Raw genomic sequence first — 12,228 nt, 5'->3', positions numbered from 1 at the left:
TCACTGTGAGGACAGAGAGGGAGGAACATTATCTGCTGAGTTGTGAAAAACTTTGTCTGTCACTTGAATCCAGCTATGGGTTTTAGTGGGAAGTTAACTCCGCCCCCTTTAGCATAACCGGCTTCCACATTCAATGTCCCCAAGCTCAAGTTTGGAATTATAAACTAGAGTTTGGAATTATAAACAAAAAAATCATAACTTTGTTTACAATAACTTCCAGGTGGAAGCAAAATCCTAAATGAGGAGGAGCAATGGAGGGCAGGAACATAAAGAAAATGTATTAAAAGCTGAGGACCATTTGGGTTTACAGATGTCCTTAAACCTGTTCCTGATTCAACGTCTGGAGGAAGCTAATAGTTTGACTGTGTTTTGGAAATCTCTCACTAAATACTATGTTCATAATTTGTCAGTCCTCTCTAAACGTACATCAGCTGTCTGACATCCCCTGTTATATGGAACTGGGCCTTTGGAGATGGTGCAAGGGTTCACTCCAAGTAATGCCGCAACTTGGTTTTGCAGAACACCAGCTATAAGTTGCCCTATCGCAAGAGTCCTATCCAGATCAGTCAAATGTGGCATGCCTATTCTTGGAACAGACACATAGGCTCAATCTCGGTGTCCACCCTCAAGCACTCACTGACTTGGAGGCGAGTTCCCGCTAAGTCTGTGAGGGCTTAGGGCTGTCCCACTGTCAAATCACCAAGTGTGTGAGGGATCTCTCTCTGACTGTTTCAGCCCTTTATGCCCCCTTTCTGTAAGTGGGCATTTTTGCAGACTTAGCGTGAGGGAATTACCCAGAGTTCATAGCATTGTGACGTGAAACAAGGGATTCCTAGGGGAAGCCCGTGAGCATGGAAAGGTAAACGAGCGCCGTAACATGGAAGTAAAAAAAAGTGACAGTAAAAAAGAAACATGACAGTTGTAATGAAACTTACAGGTAAAAAAGTTTACCTGTAAGTATAAATATAGAAAACATTCTTAATCCATGTATCTTCACACATATGTATATGAAGTATAATTTATAAAAAATGGTTATATAGCCTGTTAATATATTCATAATTATACAGCCTGTTTATATATTTTAAATGTTGTGGTTAATCAGTCTGTACGGTAAGAGACTGGATCACATGGCAGTTAGTCGTCCATTAAGCGCCTTGAATTTGAGGAAAGTAAAACTTGTGCAATAAAACTTCCTCACACCGCTAAGGTGAGCTGGTCTACAGTTTGAGCCCTTACAGAGTCTCGCCCTCAATCACTTTCCAACTGACGTCAATTAAGTCAAGAAGGGTTCAGGTCTCAGGGAGGACCATGATTGATTGATTGAGCCCTACTGACCACCGTAGAAGGGCCCATGCTCACAGGTGGTGCCAACCAGGCACCTGTTGTATTTTTTAATTAACCTTTATTTAACCAGGTAAGTCATTAAGAACAAATTCTTATTTACAGTGACGACCTGGCAAAAGGCACAGCCTTTTGAGGGGTAAAGGGTTCAGGGATAACAGTAATGATAAAAACAAACACAAGGGTAAAAACATAAAACACAAGTTAAACATGACAGGACCGAACAGAGCAAACAACGAACAGCGTCAGCAGGAGTCCAGGATTAAAAGGATTGAAAGGATTAAGTGCAGGTGTGTTTAAGGGAGTCAATGAGAGAGTTCCTGAAGGCTGATTTTGAGATTGTCATATCTTGACCGCCCGTGATGTGTAGATGCAGAAGGAATCTTCGTGACACTGGCTTGCTTGCATAGTAATACGTTTATTACAAGAAAACAATACCAGTATCGAACAAGCACCCGGAATGCTTGGGAGAACAGCTCTGCAAATCTGCTGACTCTCAGAATGCTGTTGACCAAGACCTTTTATAGGTCTGCGAAACAATGACATAGCCTACTACCAAGCCCAAACTTATCTGGATCTCTAGTTATCTACTATACCCTCCTAGGCTCTGCTAGCCTAAGGGTTACAAAACTTGTCCATGCATGTCACTAAATTGGAAGGGGGTCTCAAACAAATTCCTTGAAAGTCTGGAACAGCATAGGTTTCTCCTTGACTTATTTTACATCAGTTACTTATTAACTATCAGATACTTCAAGATGTAGTGGACCAGTTTTAAAGTTTTCTGTAAATTGTTCCAGTCTGTGGGCACAGCAGACTGAAATGATGACTGACCGATGACTGAATGGGTTTTGGGGATTTTCAGCAGGATCAGGTCGGCTGAACGTGTGTTGTACAGAGGTAACTGTCCAAGGAGAGTTTTGTATATGAGCATGTACCAGTGTATTTCACGGCAGGTGTGTAAGGATGGCCAGTTTACAGAGGAGTATAAAGTGCAGTGGTGAGTTCTGAAATGGGCATTTGTGGTGAAACGTATGGCAGAGTGATAGAGAGAGTCCAGCTTTTGCAGAGTAGATTTGGAGGCAGAACGGTTGATGGTGTCACCATAATCCAACATGGGAAGAACTGGCATTTCAACCAGGGTGAGTCTAGCAGAGAGAGTGAAGGCACCTGATTGTAAGCACCTGGGGGTCCCAGAATCTCAAAACAAGAGTCTATAGCAGGGGTGTCCAAACTTTTTTCAAAGAGGGCCACTTTTGATGTTGTCAGACTGCCTCAGGGCCAGCGGCTCCTACCGAGACTTCGTAATCATAAAAGTTATATATGAAATCTCTATTTGATAACAATTATTTACATTTTTTTCTCAATACATCAGTAACTAGGTAGTCCTCAGTTCTCCACAAGCCATGTATACATTAGCAAACTTTATCTTCTGGAGGAAAATGGTCGGGCAATGTGAGAAAAATATTGTATCATTATTTTCCTATGGCAGGATCACGATCTGGATTTCATCATACTTCTTTTTCATGTTGTTTTTAAGACTTTTCTGACCAGCAGACAACATTTCAAGAACAAAATCATTATTTTCCTGAGTTCTGTTTTAAGTTTAGTTTTATGCACCAAATTTTGCCTTTTCTGCACAATGTCATAATTTGTATCTTGTCTTGTGATCTCTTTTGTGTCTTCTGAACTTTTAGAGTTCATCAAGAACATTTTCACATCGTGATAAAAACATTAATTTGAAAACCTGTCAACTTTAAGAGTTCTTGTGTTTCTTCTTTATTGCCATCTTGCAGAATTCCCAGTGCTTTGGCTTTAGACAGGGAGTCCATATGAAGCTTTTTGAGATGTTTCTGGATTGACTTTAGTTTTGTTTGTGCGCTTGAAAGAAACTACAAATGTACAGATGATTCAGAATGGGATTCATTTCTGTGCTATAAATAAGACATTTTAATATGGAAGCTTGGGGCCAGAAATAAATGGACCTTGGGCCGCAATTGGCCCCCGGGCCGCACTTTGGACACCCCTGGTCTATAGCAACAGTAGAATAAGCTGTTTGGCAATGACAGAGAAGATTTGGCTAAGTTTTTATGGGCGCAACCCAAATACTCAGCTCTACTGCTCATCCCTCAAATGTGGCATCATTTAAAAGTGAAATACACAGGCTTTCCAACAGTGTAAAATGTATAGGTAAGAAGCATTGTTACAACAAAGAAAGAATCTAACAAACACAAATGTCCTTACTTTTTGTTGTTTATAAAGTGGACTCCCATCTGTCTTATAATGAGTGGTGAAAAGTAGTGTAAGACTTTAAGTGATACAGTGTACTATTGCATTGACAAGAATCTATTTCAGGATACTTTCATTCATGATTTTGGAGTCATTGCTTTTTTCATGATTGCTGAATGAATTGATTGATTGATGAATGATACAAACATTGTTTTGTTTTAGTTACTTAGAATGAAAATTTGACTTCAACTTAAGTGTTCAAATGTTTCTTTAACCACAAGGTTTGCAGATTTCAAAAGTGTGTTCTGGACATTTGATTCAGACTTGAGATGAACGAAAGCGATCAATCAATCAATCAATCAATCTTTATTTGTATAGCGCCAAATCACAACAAACGTTATCTCAAGACGCTTTTACAAACATAGGAGGTCTAGACCACACTATGTCAAATTATGAACAGAGACCCAACACCAAGACAGGGTAAGACTCAGTCTGACCCCACCTTAATCCATCATGAGCATTGCACATCGCAGTATTTAGCTAGTTACAGTGGTGAGGAAAAACTTCCTTTTAAGAGGCAGAAACCTCGAGCAGGACCAGACTCATGTTAGACAGCCATCATGCCTCGACTGAGTTGGGTCTGGAAAGAAAGATAGAGGGGAGTAAATCAGTAGAGACTGAAGAAGCTGTAAGATGTGATGATGTTTGATGTTTCATAAGAGTCTGGATCTGGTGTGTGAGAGCAAGGCGTGATTTAAAAGAAACACGGGCGAGTCTTGTATTGCAATTTTTATTTAATCTGCTCAAACAAAACAATATGTTAGCATGTAAGAAAAGACTAATTAACATGAGAACAGTATGGTACAATGCAGATGATAAAAGAATATGTCTGGAACCCCACCCAGCTATCTCCGCCTCTGCAGATTCATCATGTTCTCTGTTCCTTCAGCAGAACACCGGGATTACAGACACATATCAACGTTTCCATCGTCAGTCTGCCGTCAGCGCAGAGAAGATCTCACTGGTGCTCAAGCTTGATAAGAAAACTAAGCTGCTGAACACAGACGGACAATGGGACATTAAAAATGGTGTGAGGGATTACAGAACACTGCAGCCAGTCTTATCTGGACTTTCAAACTGGACTTTTTCAAAACCCTCTCAGACTGTTCACGAACCCTCTTAGGCCTCCTATCTCAAAGGTTTGATTGTACTTCTGAGCAGTTCAAAGCAACCTCCCATCAGCATGGAAATAAATCACATTTATGTCAAATAATAAAAAAAAAGGAAGAAAGAAAAGAGTGAAGATGTTTGTTGGTGAGGAATCCTTCAAATCAAAACGATCCAAACAGGATGCACGAGATCAGAACGACGGTCTCTAGACATTATTACTAGTCATCTTTAGATCTTCAACATATTAAATGCAACTTTGGAACAAGGCACAAACCACATAGCTTCACACAGAGATAAGCTTCCCCACATTTCAGCCCCCATCACGTCACAGATCTCTGGACAAAATGACACAAAAATAAGAAAGGCGACTTGTTGAGTGATTACGTTGAGCAGGAGACTGCGAGGTTGAATCCTTTGGTGAGATAGCTGCACCGGTGGTGACAGAGGCTTTGAACTATCGGAGACAGAGTGTGTTGGATTGCTCTGTGGGTTTCTGTCTTAAAGTGCAGTACAGGAGCTTCCTGGCTGGAGAAGGATGATGAGGAGAGGAGGAAACTACTTTCAGCGAAGGGAAGAGACTTAAACAAGAGAAGGTACCAAAAACTCCTGACTTTGGGTTTATGGCATCTGTGTGTCTGGACCAGAATGAACCCAGACATCTTTCTCATTCCACTGTCCCTAACAAAACTTGACCCACTCCAAAGCAAAGAAGAGAAACATGATTCTCTCAAACCAGTTGCAGCAAAGCTATATTGTCCAAGCCCTTGACCACAGTTGATCTGACGGCGGCAGACAGAAAACCCCTTTTCACCGAGCTTCAGCACACAAGCAAGGCATGATGAGAACTCCTCAGCAAGCTCTCCTGAACTTTAAACATACTGATACTCCGTTTGTAACAAGACCTACTGTGAAGACAGTTTGGATAAGGTCACATTTATCAAGCTAGGAAACGTCATCTGAGATAGTGGCACCAGAAGTCAGGACATGCTGTCCCGTGTTGATTACAGTTATGACTTCTTTTTCACAACATGTGCCCAAAAGGTCTCCAAACTTCTGATCCACTCATGTACGTTTTAAAGAGCTGGATGAGCTTTTCTTGTGCCGTGTATTCTCACTCTATTGCTTCTGAATTTGATGCATGCACCACTTGAGATTCAAATCACAGATGCTAAATTACTCTAGGATATCATGTCAATGTGGAAACTGCAGGAGGATCAAGAGGTAGTTTTCATCAGCCTGGCTTGTGCTGCAGAAGCTGCTGTGTCCGGCTGTGATTGTATTCGAGTTCCCAAGACTATAAGAGAAATGTTAAGGTGGACTGTCACCAGTTGTCTTGATATGATCAACAACAGCTACAGTATTTAGACATCAGTCTCTACGATCCCAGCATGTCAGGTTGATTGTACTTTGAGCTTCAAGGGGAACAAAAAGAGCATTGGGCTGAAATGATGACTGAAGAACAAACGGACAGTTCCCTTATCGGTGCAATATAACAGGAGAGAAAACAGAGTGTCAGACAGAAAAAAGGCCAAAAGAGAAACAAAGAATCATCACTAAGCACTGGTGAAAGAGTAAATGGCACGATCACGTCCTCATACGGACACCAACCTTTACACATCATGGATGTCCTGTGCACATTTCACATAAACGCAGTAAAAATAAAAATAAAGGATAAAAAAAAACAGCTCAGCTCCAATGTGGCTTCAGTTACACTCTCCTCAAGTTTTATAGAAAATATATCAAAACTGAAAAAGTGTGATTCTGTAACGGTGTTACTCCATGTCCTACAGTGTTGCTCTGATATCCGTTCACGCGTTTGGCCTTCAGTCTGACACCAAACTTCGTGGTGGAGGCCCCAGAGGCCGAGAAGGACACAGACATGGAGGATATCTGGTGGAGTAAGAACTGGTGCAGGCGGGCTTTCAAATAGATGCTACACTTATTGCTTATAATAAATGTGTGACTATTAATGCAATTTCTTGGCAGACTTGTGACCCTTAACATATAAAGAAAACAACCATACATGCATCAAATGTTGTACCTAAATATGACGAAAAGAACAAAGACTGAAAGAGAAAAAAGGGAGAGAGAGTCTTCGAATCAGAGCGAGGAAAAGTCAGTCCTATCTACACGTCCGGCTGGCCGCGGCAGACGAGTATGACAAATCAGTGTTAGCAAATCAGCACTTCTTGTTAACAGATATAAAGTTTGGTAGAGAGCTACACTGACAGGCAGCTGCTCGTCTCGTCTGGTCTCGCCCGCTCCACAGTATGAACAAAGAAAAGAGGAGGAACATCAGCGCGGGTCGCTCTCTTCAGGAGGGAGACGACACTTCAGAGAGGAGACAGACGAGAGAGCGCCCTGCGTACAGACGGGGTTATTCATGGACTTGATATGGCCCGAGGTGGACACGGACACAGACATGGTTGATAGATACTTTTTTTCTAAATAACTTTTTCTCTCTTTTGTACATTTTCAGGTTAAAATAGTATTTGAGGAAGACAAGCTTTACAGTGTCCTGCAGTGGTGGACCTCACAGGAGACCGTCAGTCCCCTATACAAACTCTCTCTCACGCTCTCTCTCTCTCTCACACACACACACACGCACGCACGCACACACACGCACACGCTACCCCTATGGCAGTATGGGAAAAAAAGTTCGTATTTTCCATCCCTACCGTCCTCCAGTCTCCACTCTCTCTCAGTAAAACGTGCTGTTTGATAGTAAATCACAAGGTTTTTAGCATCGATGCTACTGCTCACGTACGCTGCGCCCGTGGTTAGTACAGTATTATTAAAGAGTTCGATATCGTTGAAGTGTTTTCTCTGGTTATTTTAGGACCAAATGAAGAGAAATCATCTTTGCATAAAGACACTAGCTTCTCTTTCAGACTGTGCGCTGTCCTCCAGGATGCCTCAGTGAGAGGAGGGGCGGGGGAGGCAGCAGGGACAGGATTCGTTGAGTGGATTTTGAGTCATCGCTATCTGAGAAATACCCCCCCCCCCCCAAACACCCAACCCACCCCCCCTCCCCAGCCCCACCCACCCTGTCCATTGTTGTTGTCGTGTCCGAAGCTGCTCTGCCCCACATAAAGTCCTCTCCAAGCATTAATATGATCATTGTCATCATCATCACGGTCTCAGCTCTCGTCGGTTCTGTGTTTCCCCTCTTGTATTGTCTCGTCTTGAATTGACCGTGGTCTGGTGGTCTGTCGGCTCTCGTGGATGAAGATTTTGTGAAGAGGGGAGTCTGGATCCTTTATGCTGTGCTGGACTTGCCCAGCTCCTCCCTGATGGCTGAGGACAGAAAACAAGAGGTCAGACATCTTCATCTGGACGTGACTTTCTCAGTAGAATGAGTATATTTACAAAGTTTGTGATGAGTCAATCATCTGCAGAAGATCCAGCACACTACTTTAGCAGGACTGTCATCTCCTAAACAATGACTTGTGTTGAATATCCCAAATGTACACTACCAATCAAAAGTTTGGACACACCTTCTTTATTTATTCTAGTTATTTTCAACATTGTAGATTAACACTGAAGACATCAAAACTATGAAATAATCTGCTTTTGCCATAATCTGGATTACAACAGTAGTCAAATAGGACTATCCATTGTGTACTAACCCTACCTCTGAACAACACAACTGATGGTCTCAAACACATTAAGAAGGCAAGTCATTCTACAAATGAACTCTTGACAAGGCTCATGTTAATCAGAAACCAGTCCAGGAGACCACTTCATGAAGCAGACTGAGAGAATACCAAGAGTGTGCAAAGCTGTCATGAAGGAAAAAGGGGGCTACTTTACAGAATCTAAAATATAAAACAGATTCTGCTTTGTTTGTTTGAATAAGAAGGTGTTTACAAACTTTTGACTGGTAGTGTATCTGCCAAGACTTCACAACATGGAACAGACAGATGATCAGCTATGTTTTAAACAAACCAAATGATCATCATGTAACACAGTTAAGATGTTGTAGTCCTCTTGGAATTCATATTCCCACAACCAAGCAGTAAGGCCTACTTTGACTTAAAGGTGACATATCATGCAAAATGGACTTTTTAATGGTTCTCTACCTGAAATATGTGTCCCTGGCATGTCTACAAACCCCCCGAAAATGAAAAAAATCCATTCTGCCCCTGTTCTGATTTCTCCACCTTTCTGTAAATGTGTGTGAAACGAGCCGTTTCAGACTTCAGTGTTTTTGTTACGTAACAACAATATCCGGTCTGTCACGGAGTCAGAGCTCGGAGCTTGTTCAGCCCATAGACTGTATAAAATACAACTCAACCCCTCCTCTGTTTTTCATTACCTGCACAAATGTGTGCTAACAAGGAGCTTAGGAGGGAGGCATGCTAGTTGTAGGCTGTCTTAATAAACACAAAGGTCGGTTTTACTCCCCACGTCTGCAGATTTGAAGATCTAGTGGATGATTTTTATTTATCATGGATAAGTGCTAGCGCTAGTTAGCATAGCCACGTAGCTACATGTCGTAGATGTAGCTGTGTACCAAGACACACATCTACATACTGACAAATAAAACAAGAAACACTAAATCTGTGACCAATGGTTCAGAAAGGTCCTGCTACAGGCGCCTCTCCATCAGGATCAGATTCTGGATCAGATTCAGAGGGTTGAAGTGACGTGATCTCTGAGCAGCCGTGTATATTCAGCCAACATGTAAACATTAGATCAACGTGCTGGACAGCCGAGGAACATCCACTTCCTGAGGGGGCGTGGTCAGAGAGAAAACAGAGTGTTCTGAGGAGGACTGAAGAAGAGGGTTTTTCAGGCATGCCAAAATCTGATTTCAAAGTGGGTTTTTTGAGCATAAACTTTAAAGACATGTTTTGGGGACCTCTTAGACCAATATATTGATGAAAAGAGCGTGATATGTCACCTTTAAACCAGAGAACTACTTTGCATCATTCTTCAATATTCAGAGACTATCTCACTCATGAGTGGGTCCTAGCTAAAATCAGTCATCTTTAAACTTCATCTTTAAAACTGATGAAAGCAAAAATAATTCAGCCACCATCAAGTTTCAACTTTGAACTTTAGAGACTCTGGAAAAGTTGCCGACCATGTTGCAGCTGAACACTCAGGAGTTGTGTTTTTGTGTTTGTGGCACAGACTGTATAAATAATGGACGTAGTATCCGTGATGTCACACATCTGTTTCTGAAGCGCTGTTTTGAAGCCGATTGTTGACGGCAGCCATATTGGAAATGCTGAACTCAACCAAACTTCTGTTGAGCTAGTGTGAGGTACAGAGGCGGGCCTTTAGCCTCCTCACTGACAGCTACAGGGTGGCCACCTGTCAATCAAGTCAGCCACGCCCTTATTTGGGCAAAACTCATAAATTTATTATCTTCAAAAATAAAAATTATAATAATTTATAAAAAATTCACCCGGTACAGTGTGTGCTGATAGAAAAATTAGCTATTCAGACTAAACAGTTTTTTTGAACCAGTTCTTAACACTGGAGGTTTTTGGTTAGAGACTTAAACAAAAGTAATAAAATGATCTGAACCTCGCCTCTCATTGGTCGAGCATCATCACATGACCTCTCTTCAGATTCAACCAATTTGGACTAGCAGTGAGAAACCTCCACATGAAGATCTGGTTTAAGGTTGATCTGCATGTTATGTCACTACTGACTACATGCACAGGAAGTGAGCTGTTGTTGACCTCTTCCTGTTTCAGTGTCTAAGTGTGGAGGTGGTCACTGACACAGGGCCTCACAGCTTTACTCAAACACCAGGACAGCATTGATACGTGTGATCAGGTTTCTGAGTGCAGGGAACAGAAGTCAAGAGGAGAACAACATTTCAGAGATAGTTACCATCAATGAGCTCTTCTTTTAGCTTCGACAGCTCCTTTCTCATCTCATCCAGAATGTCCTGAAAAATAAAACAATCAGAATTATCCATCTGAACAAACATGACACCCTTCATCATCTTACACCGGGCCTCCTGGCAGCTCTCGTCTCCTCCTCCAGCTCTCCTTGGACGGTCATCTGACACTCAGAGGACATCACACTGAGTTACCTTTGGCTTTTGGATTTATCTGAGAGGTGGACCTGCCAACTGGCAAAGGGGGATCCCTTGTCTTCTTTACCAAGTAGCTAATCCCTGTGAGCTTAGAGTCTAAAGACTGACTTAACTACAGCACCATGTAAACAAACACAGAGAGTATCATTATGATGACATTATTATGAGTCAAAGTGAAAGAGAGGCAGATAGTAGAGTGTCTGACACTCTGTCTCCATGTCTGTGTCCTTGCAGTGACAGATAGGCATCCAGACTGGCAGACTCTGGACTTATCTAACAGGCTCATTCACAGAGGTCAGAGGGAGGAGCTGCCTTATAACAGACCAGGTCACTGCACACACCCACTCCAGCGCTCCTGACAGACTACACATCATGAGGCATCAAGAATAACTCACTTTAACACGCAGGCCTTTTCTGATGACGACCATGATGTCACAAGGAAATGCTAACCCTAATGCTAATGCTAATACTACCTGAACCTGAACTCATCTTGAAGTAAAATCACAAGTAAATCACATTTTATTTGAGTATCTTCTGTAAAGATGCCTCAATATTAATGACCCATTCAGTTCTATATTAATACTTCTTCAGGTAGTGGACTTTTAATGGTACCAAAAGTTAGAACAAAGACTCACAGTGAGGCAGCTTTTTATCATCACGGCCCACATCTGTTGAACACCCTACCTGAAGATCTGAGGGCTGCACAGAGCAACAACATCTTTAAAGGAAAACCCAAGACAGACCTTTTTAATCTCACTTTTAAGTGAGTGTCATTCTTAGAACAGTTTTATTTCACCTTACTTTATTTATTTATGTATGTATGTATGTATGTATGTATGTATGTATGTATGTATGTATGTATGTATGTATGTATGTATGTATGTATGTATGTATGTATTTATTTAAGTATCTTTGTATGTATGTATGTATGTATGTATGTATGTATGTATGTATGTATGTATGTATGTATGTATGTAAGTATCTTTGTATGTATGTATGTATGTATGTATGTATGTATGTATGTATGTATGTATGTATGTATGTATGCATGTATGGATGTATGTATGTATGTATCTATGTATGTATGCATGTATGTATGTATGTATGTATGCATGTATGGATGTATGTATGTATGTATCTATGTATGTATGTATGTATGTATGTATGTATGTATGTATGTATGTATGTATCTTTGTATGTATGTATGTATGTATGTATGTATTTAAGTATCTTTGTATGTATGTATGTATGTATTTATGTATCTTTGTATGTATGTATGTATGTATGTATGTATGTATGTATGTATGTATGTATGTATGTATGTATCTTTGTATGTATGTATGTATGTATGTATGTATGTATGTATCTTTGTATGTATGTATGTATGTATGTATGTATTTATGTATCTTTGTATGTATGTATGTATGTATGTA

General features: G+C 41.0%; 1 protein-coding gene across 1 annotated transcript in view; it reads right to left on the bottom strand.

The window, feature by feature from the left end:
• Positions 1-4,341: 4,341 nt before the first annotated feature.
• enah (ENAH actin regulator) overlaps positions 4,342-12,228 on the bottom strand; it is a 206,494-nt gene continuing 198,607 nt past the window's right edge. The window contains exons 13-14 of the mRNA XM_034699826.1: positions 10,588-10,645; positions 4,342-8,034 (exon numbers count right to left, since the gene is read on the bottom strand). Coding sequence (XP_034555717.1) covers positions 7,997-8,034; positions 10,588-10,645 — 96 coding nt within the window. The 3' untranslated portion in view covers positions 4,342-7,996. The remainder of the gene's footprint in view (positions 8,035-10,587; positions 10,646-12,228) is intronic.

The sequence above is a fragment of the Notolabrus celidotus genome, chromosome 13 (assembly GCF_009762535.1).
Source record: "Notolabrus celidotus isolate fNotCel1 chromosome 13, fNotCel1.pri, whole genome shotgun sequence".
Classification (NCBI taxonomy): domain Eukaryota; kingdom Metazoa; phylum Chordata; class Actinopteri; order Labriformes; family Labridae; genus Notolabrus; species Notolabrus celidotus.
Note: the sequence above shows the minus strand (reverse complement) of the source record. Positions and strands in the feature narration are given on the sequence as shown.